At 42.5% G+C, this 17,464-nt stretch overlaps 1 protein-coding gene across 6 annotated transcripts in view; it reads left to right on the forward strand.

Moving 5' to 3' along the window:
- The window catches only part of RAD51B (RAD51 paralog B), a 561,771-nt gene that overhangs the window by 403,331 nt on the left and 140,976 nt on the right, over positions 1-17,464 (forward strand). For all 6 annotated transcript variants that reach the window (XR_013440743.1, XM_078053834.1, XM_078053838.1 and 3 more), the window contains exon 8: positions 3,321-3,417. Coding sequence is in view for 5 of the 6 variants with exons in the window: in XM_078053834.1 (XP_077909960.1) it covers positions 3,321-3,417 (97 nt within the window). In the remaining variant the exon portion in view is untranslated. The remainder of the gene's footprint in view (positions 1-3,320; positions 3,418-17,464) is intronic.

The following is a 17,464-nucleotide window of genomic DNA, read 5'->3' on the forward strand; positions in this document are numbered from 1 at the left end:
GGGTGGTGGGGTGGGGGGTATGTTTTCAATGAGCCATACTTTCAGAGAAGTGGCAAAAAGAGTTGATGTCCTTTCATTTAAATTGTCATTGCTTTTTGAACATATCAACAATTGTTCTTTGTCAGCAGTGGGCTGTATGTTATACAAAAGGGAATCAGGTATGTTTTCTATCTAAAGAGGAAGGTACCAGTCCGCAAAGGATAACTAAAGACAATGATGAGTGGTAACATTTTAGCATTAACCACTGGTCAGGCACTAATGCTAAGGATCTTATATGCATTATCCAGTTTCGTGAAACCCTGTGAGTTCAGTATTATCATACCAGAGAGGTATGAGACTTCCCCAATGTCATACGGCTAGTAAGTGGTGGAGCCCAGGATCTTAACTCCAGTCTGTCTGACTCCCAAGCACTTACCCTAACTACTGTGCAAACTGCGCTCCCACAAATGTGGCACCAAGCATCGGAAGCCCCAGTCTTTCCATTGGAGCAAAATGGCAAGGACGCCCTTCTGAAGTGTCAGTCAGAACAACTTTCCAGAAACCAGATTGTATAATGTGTAATAGTATTTTATAGGTTACTTTAAGGGTGTAGTTTTCGGGTCTCCAGAGGACAATACATTTATGAGCTTCTGCCCAAGCCATGGTTATTTGTCAGCAATGCTATTTGAAAATGTTTCCATTCTATCATTTTGCTGAACACGGGTTTAGAAAACCACAACAATTTAGTAAGATGGTGTGATTAGCAAAGCCCTGAGTTTGGTTGCTATGTGTCCTTCAGTGATTTGGCTTTCGGGTGCAAAATACAAAAGGAGAGGATTATTAGCAAAACCACTCTTGCCCTTGGAGAGTGAAATGTCTTCTCCACCTCATCTCCCGTTGAAAGTGGAGATGGTGCTGAGTACCTTCTGAGGGACATCTGGAGTTTGGTTTGAGGTTCTGCAGGACATAACTCTATTAGTTCTGTATAATAAAACCATCATCTCAAGACAAGTTTCCATGAAGGACCAGTGAAATAATAGTAAAAGTGAGGGAAAAAGTGATCTGAATATTTTAGTAAATGGCTCATCTGTTAACTTACAAGTTTCTAGAGAAGACATACAGAGCCTTCACCTCTTTGTTTCTCCCTGTATATATGGTGACAGGCCTTGCATGGTAGGTATTCAATACATTTTTTTTTGTATTATCATCACCATATCATTAGAGTTCTTTCATTTTTACCAAGCCATCGTTTAGAAGAATTCTCTAAAAAAGTAGAGCTTTCCTATTTTGATCTCTCAGAAGCTTCACATTTTTAAAAACTAGGACAGACAGATATATTATTTTGTTCATTGGTAAATAAAGCGCATAGTATTTTCAGAGTAATACCAGTACCTATTGGCCTGCCTGTAAATGATTGCTATCTTTTTCTTATTGAGATTTTTGCACAAATTCCTAGCCATTGAATAAAACTTAAGAAGGACTAAGATTGGTAGAAATGATCAGATCCTGAAGTATATCCTAATGTAGGAAATTGTGGTTTAGTGTTCTCCTGTTAGATTCAATTATCTGAAGCACATGGTATTACTATATATTTATATATACTTAATCTATATAGCATCGTTCTGAAGAAAATAACACCAATAACAATGGCTTCTGTTTATTGACTATTTACTATGTGCCAGACATTATGTTAGATGCCTCACATTGATTATCTCACTTAATTCTCATAACAGTTCTGTAAGATGGGTATGATTTTACCTATGAACAAATGAAGCTACTTAACTCAAAAGTTTAAGTAACTTTCCCAGGGTGTGCAGTGTCAGAGTCAGAATTTGAACTCAGTTTAATTAAACTCCAAAGCCCACGCCCTATATTATAAAGAGAGAAATGAACATAATTTTTATCCAGACTCCTACAAATGAGCATTTGTTCTTGAGTAGGCTGTTACTCGACTATGTAAAGCCATTGTAATTGCAGACGCATGGCATGTGATTCTTACCAGTCCAGATGAAAAGTAGCAATGTAGAAGAATGAGGAGAAGATGAGCAGATACTCAGCAGAGGGCTGCAGGATCTGACCATCATTTCAGAGTAGCTGGAGACTCATATGCCTAGCTCACACGCAGAGACCTTGCAAAGGTTGGCTTTGCTAATAGAGTACTTCATTTCTTTGCCTGACCTTGCCATCATGCTCCACTCTCAGCCCTCAATTAAGCTGCCATTGGTAGAGGATTTATAACGTGTCCCTGGTTCATTCAAGAGACAGTGACAGAGGTGTGGCTGAAAAGCCGGACAATGAAGAACAGAGACAGTTTCCACTTCTGTTCAAATTCGGGTGGCAACAAAACCATAGCTGACCCTCGGGACAGACCAAGACAGTCCAACTCGATGCTTATTCCAGATACTAAGTGACTAGTATCATTTTCAGAAGGGACGTTTCCTCTGAGTGACCAAGATGCTCACAGTTTTTCCACGTAATGGGAACACCCAAACCTTGGGAAATGATTGTGGTGTTAGTCAATGTAATGTTCCAGGAGAGAATCTGTATTTTATTCTTCCTTCAGCCTTCTAAACAATATAGTAAATTTTATAAACGAAGATTTTTAAGGAAAAGAATAGTTTCTTGACTGAAGTGAATGTCATGGTGTGGCAGTGGATCATATGAATTTTAAGTTGATCATATTTTAATTTGATCATAAAATTATAAGTGGATCATATAATTTTAAATATGAACCGTATTTTGTATAGGTGGGGTTATATTAATTTGTGTTTTAAATGCATAGTGAGACTGGAATGTTTTTGTTGGCATTCAGCGAATCTAAAAGAACAGTGTTGTTCCTTTACGGATGAATCTTATTACAGTTTCACAAATTTGGAAATAAAACTCTGACTTTGAGTTAATATGGAAGAAGCCACAGGCATTCCAGTTTTAAATTACTGCTTTTATTTAGCACTAGCAATATCTTGGGCTGTGGATATAATCCTAAAAATTGAAGTTTGATCAAATGTGTTCATATGCATCTTAATTCTCTGGTTAGCCTTCTGTTATTTAGCTAATATGACAACACCTCTCAGTCCCAATTTACTCAGCATTTAGAAGGAACCGATTGGTGGTTTAAGCTCTAAAAGAAGCCTGTTTCCCCTTTTTTGTGTTTTGAATGACCTGTAGGTTTCGCCAGATATTCTGGCCTGCAGATAAAACTGATGAAAGTCAGAACTGGGCTTTTCCTACCTGTGCTTATCAGTCCTCCCCTGAACCACAGTCTGTTCTTTTGAGAACTCTAATAATTAATTTGGTCTCTTTCTTCTCCCTTCCCCCACCTTCTCCCTGTCTGTTCACAGGTTATCTTGACGAATCAAATTACAACGCATCTAAGCAGAGCCCTAGCTTCTCAGGCAGACCTGGTGTCTCCAGCTGATGATTTGTCCCTGTCTGAAGGTAAGGGATCTGTCCGAGAGGGGCCGAAACTTGACACTGACGTATAGTCCCACCGCCTTTCCTCTCTGCCTCTCGCCCCCTGTTGCGCTGGGAGGCTGCGCTGAGAGGCCCTGGCCAGTGAACACAGCCGGATCCTGGTGATTTAGGCTTAGCCAACTTCCCCGGCATCTGATCCCTTGTATTTGGAGAGGCTCTTGCCCCGTCTCTATAGGCCAGCTTCCTTCATCCAAGTGAGTCACCTTCACGGACATCCAATCACCTCCACCTTGAAGCCTGTCACACCTCCATAGATTGATTTTGGGTCCTTGGTATAAGGCCAACTGCAAAGTGACTTGATTTTTGAGACTGATCCTCACAGGTTGGCTTTACTGGTGGTCCCATAGCAATTCAGCCTTTTGTTTGTTGTGCTGGGTGCTTTGGGACTGGCTAAAAGTGTGCACCAGTGTCGTGGGCTGGAGATGTGGCATTCCCGGCCAACTTTACAAAAGGGTTAAGAGAAACTCTCCACATTGGTAAATCTGCAAAATTTTCTCCACCCTCCCATGCTAGCAAAGGTCAGCCTAGCTACGATTTACGTAGCTAGGGGAATTACGCCACTGAGCCAGTGGGTGGTTTCTAGCTTTATTGAAAGTTCTTATGTGACATTTCTGAGTTCTGCTAGTTGTGGGCTGGATAAATGTGCATAGCTGTGACAGACCCCCTGCACTTCCATTTTCTGAGAAGTGTTCATGAGGGAGCAGATGGGATTTGTAGGACTCAAAAGGCTCCTGACTGCCAGGTGGTCTAACGTGGATTGACCACAGTTTATGGACTCAAAAATTGGAAGGATCACAGCCCTGCTTCTTGGTGGTGTTTTTCAGAGTGAAAAACTACTTATTTATAAAAATTGTAAAATGCTCTGTGTCCCCTCTTTCCACATTCAGTGGTATGTCATCCCTCCCCCTCATCACCTGGACTGAAAACCCAAATCATTTACTATTCCTCCCTCCCTGCACTCCTCTCATCCAGTCTTCTTGGTTCTTCTTTCCAAATATAGTCTTCCTCTGCCCCCTCTTCTTTGTAATTAAAAAAAACGTCTATGGATATTACACATTTTTTTTAAAGTAGGCTCCACACCCACTGTGGGGCTTGAACTCATGACTCTGAGATCAAGTTGGCATGCTCTACCGACTGAGCCAGCCAGGTGCCTCTTCTTTGTGATTTGTGTTGTGATCAGCTGACTTATTAAACTCACAGTTGGATTATTTTTATAAATTCCAAAATGGCCTTCCCAGCTCCAGCCTCTCTACCATTTCCATTCTGCCACTACCAAATGAAACTCTCTGAATCTGGCTTCCTTTTACTGTGCCACTCTCCTACTCAGAAGTCTGGGAACTGTATCAGCCCATTTTCTGAGAATGGGCCAAGATCAATAAGCTGCTTTTAAAATATTCAGGAATTTGTGGCTTGTCAGCCTGAAATCAGCCAGGGTGGAAGTATTTACACCATGGGAATCAGCACATACTAAAAATCAGGATTTTTTTTTTTTTTTTTTTTTTTTCTCTTCTTTTGTGTGGATCAGTTTCCAAAACACGACTAGAGACAGTGCTTCCTCACTCCTCACAGTCTGCCCTGTCCTTCCCATTCCCCTTGGTTCTTGCCAGGGCCTTGCAGGAAGCTCCCCCATCAAGCACGCCTGCCACTCCCCACTCCTGCCCCATGCTGCTGCAGAGACAGCTCAACTTATCTAGAATAGCATTGCCCTTTTTTACCTCTACCGCTTCCTTTCTTCCCAAATCCTCCGACTCAGTCAAGGTTTATTTAAAGACCACCTCTTCCCAAAAAACCTCCTTGTTTGTTCCAGTCTGCACTAGTCTCGCTCTCTCTTCCTCCTCTGTGGCCCTTCTACCTGCTCTGCTTTATAAAGAAAAGGTCCAGGTAACTTAATTTAACTTTTCATGGTTTCCTGACTAGATTGGCAGATTTTTTAAGGGCACAGGCTATCTTGTATTCTTTTCATATCCTGAGTGACTAGCAAAGTTCTAGGCACATAGTAGGCAGTAAATAAATGCTAAATGGATACCACAGTAAATACTTTGTAAACAGTAACCATGAGATTCACATAAAGCACCTCATTAAAAATTGTTGTAATTATTTCACACACACACATACACATTTATTCAGCTTTGAGGAGAAAAAAAAATATCTTGTTTCCTTATTAAAAAACCAATAAGTAATAGCACTTTGCTTTATCTTAAGCAAAGAAGAGGAGCAGAACAGATACAGAGGAAATTGTTTTTGGGACTCCAGTGTAACCGCTTCCACAAAATGGTAAAGTTGTATTCATGACAAGGGGAGTCTTACCAGCTCATCCTTAGACAACTTTTTAAAATTTTGAAATCCTAGGGAGACTGAAAACAGTTGGTTTTTCTAGATCTTTCCTTTGCATAGCTGAGCAGGTAAAGAGGCTATAGAAATATTTTTCCTGAAGTCTATAATGAAGCTCCTTATCAGTGAACTAAAATGGACAATTTTCTTAATGCATTTATACCTATTCAAATACATTGCAATGGTTGTTAATGCCACTATGGTTAATATGTACAAATTACTTTGTTGTTTCCAGGATCCATTGTATCAACTTTGCTATTGTGTTATTAGCCCTGGGACCTTGGGCAGGTCTTTTGATGGACTTTGGGCCTCAAGATTGGAAATATAAGATTGCTGAAGTCTTTTCTAGCTCTCCCATTGTGAGATCATGATGTGGGTCTGAAAATCAGGAGCATTCACTTGTTGATGGGTTTTTAAAATTCTGATTTATGGAGTGGAAGAATGGCCTTGTATTTTCCTAGATTAAGCAAGATAGAAAGGATCTTCAGGAATCTTAGCATTGATACTTCGGCATACCTATAAGAACCTCCTTGCCCCACATTGCTGTCTCCTCACTCTGTAAACCATTCTGGTCTTGTCCGTCTGTCTCTTGCTCTCTCTACCTCTTTCCCACACGGACGTGGACACAAGAAGATGCGTGTGCAAACCAGTGAGAGTGAGAAACACACTGATGGGGTGAGCTCCAGGTCCACCCTGTCGTGGAATAGATTTCAGCTACAGAGCAGAGGGCACAGCTTAAACAGTGCTCCCTTGAAAACAGTTGTGGGGTGAGAACAAGCGGCCAAGAGCAGCCAGCAATAAAATGATCTGAGTTGACCTAAGGGAAATACCCAGCAGGGGCCAATTCAGGGAAATGAAGTCCCTTCTGCTCGCAGGGAATACAAGTGACCTGGCCCAACGAGAGATCTCTTCCACCCCAGCGGATCCTGTACTATTAATATCTGCCAGCTGCAGGCCCAGAGCATCCCCCCTGCTGAGATCAAAAGAGCCCCTATCTTAGCTGGAACAAGGTCATCTTCACAGAGCTGTGCAAGTGAGCCCTGGCTGGCTGCAGGGACCTCTATGGGGGAGGAGAAGTCAGGAGATGGGGAGGTGCTCTCTCACGCTCCTTTAATCTCGGCTGACCAGCTGTTGCCCTCCCAGTGTTTGTAAAGTTGAGAGTTCTTTGTTTTTATGTTGCTAGTTTTTTTTTTTTTTTTTTCCCTCCTTACTAAGTTTATGGCTGGGTTGTTGCTTGGATGATGTAGACCATGTTCACTGCTTGGGTCCCTGGTATGATTCCCTTCATTGGAGTTCCATTCCACTGTTGGATTATCCAGCTCCCAGGTAGGAGAGCCAGAGAAGAGAAAAGTGGACCCCAGAGGTCAAGGACTTTCTGCACATTGTTCCTGCCCCATAGTTTTGTGCCTTGTGAGGGAATCAGAGGGCAAATTGAATTTTCCCTAGGTTGTTGAAATAACTTCTCATAGGTGCAGTGTGCTTGTCAGTTTTCAGCCTGCCTCTCACAAACATTATTTCATTCAGTGGAGAGAATGGAATCTTCAAGACTTATGCAAATTGACCACAATTCACTGCCCTGTGAACCTAAGGGCAGAAATCCAGATTTCTGGTTTTAGAATCTACATTGTTCTTGACCAGGCACTGTGAATCAAAGTATTTTCTTCTTTATTTTTTTGTTTTGTTGACAGAAACTCAGGCAACTAGATGATTACAAAGTTGAGTGACTGGTTATCGACTAGGTTACTGTGACTGTTCTGTGGCCAAGGACATGTTTCTTAGTTGCCCTTACCAGTTCTTCCTGGTGGTCATCAAAAATACTAAGGATGACTGGATCTCAGTCCTAGGGAATATCTCTTTTCCCTGTAATGATCAGTAGAGAAAGGATCTAACAGTCCAGCTGGCCTAAGACTCCATACCCTGTTCTGAAGTCACCTGGGATTTGGGCAGAAGGGCTGGCTGGGCTCCTGTCCACACAAGCACAGTTGGTAGGTGAGGTTGACGTATGGTGACAGTGGGCCCTGTGCAAGATTGAAGCTCTGCTCAACCTACACCACAGGCTTTCTCTCCTCTGATGATTTAATGGGATAGCAGTCACTTCAGTGTGGCGACATGGCCCATTTCAGGAGCCCCAGATGGCTTCATGGAAAGGAAGACATTATTAGGCTGCCATCCTGGCATTTCCAGCATCTGGCATGTTAGTATCCTTTTATCTGCATTAATAGTTCTTGATAGATAATAGCACTCAAAAAGTAAAAATTAAAAGTGCATGGATGGGTAAAGGAAAGAACACAAGAGAAAAAGCAGTACTTACTAGACTCAAGAGTGCTTTCTAGTTTTAGTAGTGGAAGACTTTCTATTCCATTTGAATTGATGGCTGATTTCATGTGCAAGAGAAAGTATTTTGGGATTCATACTCCTTAACAAACCATCCCTGCAAAAAGCTGGAGTCCATTTGAAAGATTATATGCAAGTGCATGGCTTGTGTCTCTTTTAAAATAAATTCAACAAGCAAGAGCAGCTCAGAATGGTTGGGGCGAATCAGGGACTCACGGTTGTGAAAGAAGCAGACTTCAAAGTGTGGTATGAATTTTCAAGTTTTATTTCCACTCTTGCTTTCCAGCTGGATCTGCTCTGGATTTACTGCAGGATGTTTGAAAATGTGGCTCCCTGCTAATCTCAGACAGTTGCTATGATCAATGGTTTCTTTCATTTCCGATAAAAAACACTGGTGTTTCTGCTTAAATTGTGTGTACTTTCAGCTTTATTATTATAGTTGTAATTTATTGTCCAGCATTACCCAAATTTGTAATCCATTAACCACAGGCTTTGGGGTGGGTTGGTCAAGTTAGCAGAGCTCTCTCCACACGTTAGCTCCGAGGCCCTCCACAGCCTCATCCCAAACTAGAAATGTGTGTTGGTTTGGGTAGGACCATGTACAAATGAGTATGGGTGGGGCAGCTTTAAAAATCCACTTCTTAGGGGTATGGTGCAGGTTGGCTATAACTACTGCTTTGAAAACATAAAGTATCACCACGTGACAATGAGGTTAATGTTAACAATTGTGATCAGCATGGTTGACCTTAACATTTCTATAGTATTTTAAAATGTCCTAAAATGATGAATCACTTAAACCACCTCGAGCAACTGAAGCATGAAGGAGAGTAGGGAATTGCTCAAAGTCCACACAATAAGTGAGAAGTGGTGGTGCCGGGAACGGAAGTTAGAGCCCCTCCTGTGAATTCCTAGATTTGGCCACGGCTGCCTCTTAGGAGTTTTGGATAAAAATGTTTAAGTGTCCTGGTGACCTTTCGATTTCTGATTCCCAAGTCACAGACATATACCAACACACCACCTCACATGCTTCCATTCACAAGGGACACATACCTACCCATGCTCCACCCTCCCTAGTATTCAAGAATCCATGGCACTTAGCTGGGTGAATATTACTTCCAGCAACTGTTCAGATGCCGTGAAAGGCCTAATTTATAGAAAAAGATTAAAAGCACCCAAACCCTGTGTTGTTTAGCTAAAGAAAGCCTACTTATTATTATGTGAGGTAGGGGCAGCTAGACTTGAGAGAGGGAGGGCAGAGCCTACAAACGTCTGACAAGCTGTAAATCTCAAAAGGGAGAGGAACTTTTTGAAGATGTCCAGCAGGGAGACCAGGGGATAATAGGATCAAGGCAGAAGGACTAACAGGAGAAAGGGAATATTGAAGTCAGCCACCAGGAAGTATTTCTTGGTCAGTAGCTCTGTTTTGCTAGCAATAGTTTGCCAAAGAGAGACACATGTGAAGCATGAGGTGCATTACGATCAAATGAGATGAGAGAGAGCTTTCTTGGGGGGCAGTCTTTGAGGTGGTTCGTGGGAGGGCTGGGCTAGATGTTTTGAAAGTATTTTCCTCTTACCCTCAGACTTCTTCACTACTTAGGATTTACTGGCTAATTTCCCAGATCTGCACATGTTCCTGTTAACATCTCCGTGTCATGAAGGCAGAAGAGACGAGAGCACCAAAGCCAGTTTTGTCAATTGTTTCGACTACAGAGATGACGGGGCCAAAAGCCCAAGAATGGGATGCCAAGAGGGGGTGTGATCCCAGAGGGCTTCAAGTTGGAAGGATTTTCTGAGACAAGATCCGTGTTTACCATCATCAAAAAGAATTCAATACCAAATATGAGAGGCCTCTAGGTCAGAGATCATAAAGAAGGGATGAATGGCTGGTTTCTAGGAGTGGTGCCCAGAGAATAACTTGGTTTGCATTGTAATGTGGCATGAAAAACTTTCAGAATGCATTTGTGATGTTTACTAGGATTTGGCGGGGGATTATAATAAGGTCTGGCAAGGTGGTCTAGCCCGAGGACAGTCCTGCTGAGCTCTGACCTAGGCTCAGATCTCTCTAAGGGCTTTGCTTTTCCTCATTTTTCTGATAAGCCACTAAATAAACTCTAGTTGGATTAAGCTGCATTTCATTCAGTCATACTGACATTTCCTATGCAATAGCTGCATTCCTGCATATATTAGCATAATTTTAGCACTATGGCCCCTCCAAAAAAAACTTTTTGGCTAGATGAAGAGACTTTCAAGTGCCTTCCAGCTGATATTTTATGAGTTGTGGAGCCCCTACTATATGCACTATGGTAATGTTATAGGAAATCCAGAAATGAGCAAGATATGGTCTTTGCCCACAAGCTATTTACAGTGTAGATTGAGAATAGTTCTAAAGGCGAACATTATTAGGTAGAATGTGGGTGGCGCTTTCAGACAAGATGGTATGCACCAAAGCCTCCAGGATTTAGGAAGAGGAGCATATCTCTTTCAGCAGAGGGGAATCTGAAGGGTCCAGGGAGGAAGATGTAAGGGACGGCCTTGCAGGGATAGATAGGATTTCAATAGGCAAAGAAGAGTAGAGATCAGGAAATGCTATGAACTAAGGCACTAAGTTCAAAATGGGCCATGTCCTGCCCTTATCTTCTGTCCTTCTCCCCCTATCTGTTCTAGCCTCATAGCCCACTCTCCCGTTTCTCAAATTCACCAAAGTGTTTCTGCCTCTGGGCTTTTGCATTTATTCCCACTGACTGGAGCACTTGTCCAGATCCCTCCTTGGCCTCCTCCCTCACTACATTCAGTCTTGCTCAAGTGTCATCTTCTCAGAGATGTCTTACTTCACCTCTCTGTCTGAGATGGGGCCCCTATCCCCCATCCCATCCTCTTCTATCCCCCAAGCCTGCTTTATTTTTCTTCATTGCCCTTATCACTGCCTGACCTCATATTATAAATTTGTCTGTGGGTTCACTGTCTGCCTCCTTTGCTTTCGTATAATCTCCTCAAGGGCAGGGACTTTGTCTTGATCACTCCTGTATTCTGTAGTTCCTGGAGAGTACTCAATAAATATGGGAGCTGTGTTGTAGGGAAATGCAGGATATGCTCGGAAGAGGGCAAAGAAGCCTCATTTGCCTGGGGTGGTCACTTATAATAAATCTAGAAATAGATTGGGGCCAGACTTTGAATGCCAGACTGAATTTAGATTTTATGCTAACATGATCATAACTATACACTCTCAAGACTATCTAGATGAGATGTGTAGGATGGTTTAGGGATAGGGAGATTGGAAGTAGGGAAACAATGAACTCATCAAATATTTAGGGAAATGGGGCACTCATGTACTAGGAACTATACTTAGTGCTAAGAATATACAGATTGAAGAATGACATTTTAGTATCATTATCAAAGATGTGATGGGAAGAGCATGGTCATTTGAAGAACTACAATAATTCCTTATGGTTGGGAGTGCCGGGGGGATGTATGAGAAATGCAAGGGATGAGACTTGAGAAGTAGGCAGTGTGGATCATGGACATCTGGCATGCCACATTAGAGAGTTTATGATTTTTCCTGAAGCCCCTGTGAGAAGAATGTGAGGATAATCCATTGGCAACACGTCATTTCCTTGATCAACATGATTGATGAGGCTTATTTGACTGGCTAGGAATGTTTCTCTTTCCTCCCTTACAGTTCCATGTGTATCCCTTCCAAAGCCACATGCTCAATCAAAGAAGATGGATGACCTCCCCAGATAGAATAGGGCTGTTCTTTAGTCAAGGATATGGAGTGGTTGTGTTTCCACACCAGAACCTTTATTCCAGTGGTTCTCAAACTTCAGCATGCATCAGATTCACCGGGTGGGGGGGTGGGAGGGGCGGGTATTAATGTACACGTTGCTGGGCTCCCACTCCCAGAATTTCAGTCAGTCATGGGAGGGGCCAGATAATTTGCATTTCTGACATTCTCAGGAGTTGTTGATCCTGCTGGTCTAGGGACCACACTTTGAGAACCACTCTTTATTCAGTGAATCTCTTATCTGTGTTAGACACCAAGAATAGTAAGATGAATGCGTCTCCATCTGAGCTCTCAAGGAGACTATCTTAAGAGAGGAGATAGACATGTTAGAAGGACTCACGGTAGCCATATGCCTTTAATGGGTCACCAGTCTTTGTTTCAGGTCTGTGATCGTGTAGTTACTAGACTGTTTGGGGCCCTTTTGGTAGCAAGAAATGGAAAGTCACTCAAGTTTGCTTACAAAAAGTTAGGACTATTAATAACAGTAACTAACAGTATGGACCACATATTGTATATCTGGCATTGTACATCCATTGTTGCATTTAACCCTTACAACAGCCCTCTGAGGTGGATGGCTTAGAAAGCAATGCAATTACTGACAGAGCCAGGATTCTAATCCAGAAGTCTGGCTCCAGAACTTACATTTTTCTCCACTAGGTTCTTCTGTAAGGATACATGGCTATGTGCAAATAGGATCTAAAATATGACCTGATTACATAGGAATTGGAAACAGGCCATTCTCTTCATTTTTCTCATCCCTGCCTCAGCTTTCCATGGCACTGGTCCTTGACCTTATGATCTGATTGGTCCAATTTACCTTTTTACACCTGGTAATTCTGTGGATGAGTGGTCCTTTGTCCCCATCACCCATGACCGAGAAGTCATATGAACAGGCCAGTACATCTATCTTTTCAGTGAGGTACATGGATAAGGGGCACTTTTCCCTTATAACAGGTTATGTGTGAAAGGCAGATTCCCCTACTCCAACATAACATCTAGTTAAAGAACTTTGTCCAACTAAGCAGATATCATTATAAGTTTCCTTACAAACCCAGAGGTGTGTATATCCCTGTCAATCCATCAGTCACATCCATTTTCAGAATCCTCTCCTTCTTGATTAACTTTTTGGTATTACTTACTTATTGCTTGTCCATGCCTTTGAGTGAATACACTGCTTAAAAAAAATAATAATGTTTGAAAATATTTTTTTTCCTGTCCCAGATAACCATCTGATTCCTCTTTAATTTTCTTTATATCTACAGTCAACCCTAGAGTTTTTCTTCAGGGATGAGAGAGGTCTCTTCTATTTATCTGGAATCTACCACCTATTCTAAATAATTATTATCTGATAAGACATGAGGTCTAAGCTTACCTGTGTATAAATCACCTCCTATTCAGGGACATGTGACCAGCACATTAGCACAGACTGTATCCTGTGGTCTGCCATCATTTACCACTGCTTAAGACAAGATAAGCCAGAGAAGCCAAGATGGCAGCTGGGTAACAGAAAAATGTGCAGTGGAGAACTCCATATCTGTAAGTTCCATCCTGTCCACAATTTATGATATGCTGGAACAAAACTACTACCTACGCTCAGGAGAGGGTCTGAGTTTTATGGTTAAATCCAAGAGAGTGTGTGTGTGTGTGTGTGTGTGTGTGTGTGTGTGTGTGTGTTGGGGAGGGGTTTCTGTGTTTTAATAAAAGATAGTGAGGTCTTTTTAGGTTCTGATGTTGATTTTCTTAACCATGCTTCTAAACTAAGAGACCCATACAAGCAGCTAAGAGAGTAGTACTTCCAGCCATAGAGGATGGATGATACCCCAGCAGGCTGAGGAATAAGGAGACAAACTTCATTTTGTTTTTAAATACAGTATATAGATAAATGAGGCTAGAAGCAAAATAACTTGTTTCTAAGTTAAGTCACAAAGAGAACATGCCCTCAAGATAGCTATAGACCAGAGATAGAATAAGTCATTGAAATCTTCAAAGGTAGAGCCCAGGAAAGGAATGTCAATGAATAAGTGGCTACCAGAGTTTAAGGGGTAGGTCCAAGGCTCGACCAGAAATCCTGGCTCCTTCAGGGACCACACTGGAACCAAGGAAAATAGCTTGTACTTTGACATGATGATACAAAAATCAGGTAAATGAGCAAAAAAAAAAAAAAAATCTTATCTTGTGGTCATTAGAAGGTCAACTCCTTGAGGATAGGAATCTTTGTCTCTTTTGTTCGCTATCAGATCATCAGAACCTACAATAGTGCCTGGTATAGTAGTTACTCAATAAATATTTGGTGATGAATGAGGCACCTACAGCTGCAAAGTGAAGGCAATCACTTTGAATTATTTAAAGCTTTAGATGTGTATTTACCTTAAAGAAGCATGAAACCACTATTGTGATTTTTCTCACCAGACGTAATCATATATGCTTTAAAATTCCTCCAAAGTGCAGTCAGCTTTAACTCTGTACCTGCACTGACTGTGTATGATAAATAACATTAGGCAGTGCAGGGAAAGTGTCAGAAGGGAAAGCACAGGAGCCTAGTAACTCTGCCTTTGAAGGGGAGATCTCCCCCATTGACACCAGCGTGGTAACTAAAGCCGTTGAGTCTGATATACAATAGGAGCCTACTATCTACTAGGTTCTGTGCTTAGCAGATGCTAAGGGTGCAGAGGCAGAAGCTACAGCCCCTGCTCTTTACGAAGCTCACAGTCAGGTGGGAGGCAGTGTGATGGAGGAGCAAGCAAAGTGTGCTACGATGGCTCTGGGTGGAGGATGTTGCAGGGAAGCTCACAGGAGTCCTGGTTTAGGGATGGGAGTTCTCTAGGAAGGCTTTCCAGTGAGGAGACCCTTGAGCTGTATCTTGAAGGATCAGTAACAGTTCCCAAGAGGAGAAAGAGGACAGGAAGGTGCTCCTGGCCTCGAGAAAAGCCCATGTAATGGGCTAGAGTGTGCCACGCCCTGGGGCGCCACAGGACACTTGTGGGAGGGGTACTATGGCTGGCATGGAAGAGGTCCGTCTGTCGAGACAGGCAGGGGCCAGGTTGTGAAAGGCGCTCTTCATTATGCTCGTCACTTTGAATTCTTTCCTGAGGATGTGGGGGAGCCATTGAAACAGGGAAGAGACGGATGATGTTGTGCTTCAAAGAGATTTCTCAGGGAGTGATGTACAGGTTAGAGGGAATGGGGATGAAACTAGAGAACTTGGATTTTGATCTCTTTGAGGGTATCACCTTTGGGTGGGAATAGCTTTAAATTTCTCAAGGCAATGGGAACTTTATAATAAGATTTAACCATTCTAAAGTCTGGGTGGCCAGGTCTGGCTTTGGTTTCCCACCTCATCAACCCAGGAGGGATTTCTTTGGTGCATTTGGGCACCTGAGTAGCATCAGGTGAGCCTTCCCTTTATCAAGGCACCTTATGGTTAGACATGGCCTATCCGTACTTCTTAGCTAGGTGGTGAGAGAAAATAGCAAATGATTTAAATGGCCCTATGGAAATTAATATCTGTTTTGTGTTCCTTTTGCTGGTGAGAATAATGAGTGTCCAGTATGTGTCAGACATTGTACCGAGCATGAAAATTCTCAACAGCTTTGTGGGGTTCAATTATTATCTCCACTTCAGAAACAGAGAAACTGAAGTGTGGAGCATTTACATAAGCTGCTGATGGTCAGCTAACCAGCGATTAGCTGGGATTCAAACCCAGAGAGTCTGGCTCCAGAGTCTGTGCTCTTGACCAGTACATTATACTCAGTTCTACAAGATGATCATACAACTACCTCACTGAGCTTAGGATCACATACTTCTGCCTGCCATTGCCGGAGTTGAGAGGGTCCCAGGCTAAGTGATATGATAACTGTGGCCATTTCTTTGTAGGCACCCTGAAGTCTCTTTACAGAGAGACATTAGAGAAGAGGTGTTTTTAAACAGTAGACAAGGCACTGCCTTTGGAATGAGGAGACCTGTGTTCAAGGGCCAGCTCTGCCACAAACCATCTGTGTTACTTTGAGCAAGTCACTTAACTTCTCCGGGCCTCGGTTCCCTCAGCCACATAGGTAGGCTGTTGCATTAGGTGATGTCTTGTGAAGTTTGCTTCTTCAAAGGCCAAACTGATATTTTCTTTTTCAAGTTTCAGACAAGCTTCTCTGTTTCTCCTTTAAAGATGAACAAAGCAAACCCCAGGCTGGACCAAACCCCCTATGAGCATTTTGGCACATCCTTTGTCACTGTTATTATTACACTGGTTATATAGAGCAGTCTTCACATTTTTTTGAATCCACAACCCAATTGTCTTTGAGCACACTGCCCAAAATATGTAAAACTGCTATCTGTAAAATATAGAGCTACTATGCTATTAGGTTATATAAAACACACCAGAAATAGAGGTTTTAAAAAAGGAAATAGATTCTAATACTTTCTTCCCACATCCCAGTGAGTCATCATATGTATGCCTGCCGCGGTGTCATGGGGACAGTTCAAATTTCTCCCTTCCTCGTTCTCATTGCAAAGCTCTTTACTGTCCCCAAAAGAATGAGACTGAGCCCAAAACTTGAGCATCGGCTCCATTCTTTTGATTGTTCATTCATTCATGTATGAAGCATCCATCATGTAAAAAGCTTGCTGGGTGTTCAGGGGTAACAAGAACAATATCAGGCTTGGCCTCTGCCCTCTAGAACATAAAGGCTAATTCTAATTTTTGTCAGCCTTATCTTGGAATCCTAGAATTCCTGCATACTGTAATGAAGCCAAACCTTACATCTAAACGGGTTGTATGTGTTGCACTACAATGGACTGGATGGGAAAAGATAAGAAAAGAGGGAAAGGCCAGAGTATGAGGTCCACACACACGAGACAGTGAAAGTCACACGGAGCACAGCACTCAGTGAGTTGCCAGGATGAGGGCGGCAGATTCTCAATGTCTCAATATTCATCTCAAACTCATGGAAAGGAGAGACTATCACGATCTTTTGGTGGCGTGGGCCACCATCTTAGGATATTAGGACACAGTGAAGATGGACTCCCTGACCAGTCTGTCCTGAATCACAATGTATGTAGGGCCCTATATATCAGCCAGTGGACAACCTCCATCACTCAGAAAGGTGCAGGCTGTGAATCAGCCGCATGCTGCACTGGGAACTCGCCAGGCTGGCCAAGGTAGCTCTCTATAGCTTAGCACCTGTGGTGGGTGACTGTTTTTCTTGGCCAGCTGTTTCACAAGCACCAGATCGGATAAACTGCGCTTGGTTCCTATGCTCACTCCAGACACAAACAATTAAGCACATCCTGCTGGAATAGTCATGTTAGGGAGCCTGGCTTTCCTGTGCTGATCATCTGGTTTTCCTGCCCCTCAGGGTCAGAGTTTGGAGAAGCCGTTGAGGCAACCTTGAGAAAGCTGTTAACCCTTAAAAGGGGTTTAGCTGTTCACCAAATATATTCAAAAATGGTTTGCAGCCAAAGCCTTACCATGTATGGCAGTTTTCAATAATTATCAAAATCATGATTTCATTCATTTTACCCTCAATTCAGGGATGGCTTAGAGAAGTCGGAGATTGCAACTGATGGATCCTT

Source organism: Halichoerus grypus, chromosome 8 (assembly GCF_964656455.1).
Source record: "Halichoerus grypus chromosome 8, mHalGry1.hap1.1, whole genome shotgun sequence".
Taxonomy (NCBI): Eukaryota; Metazoa; Chordata; class Mammalia; order Carnivora; family Phocidae; genus Halichoerus; species Halichoerus grypus.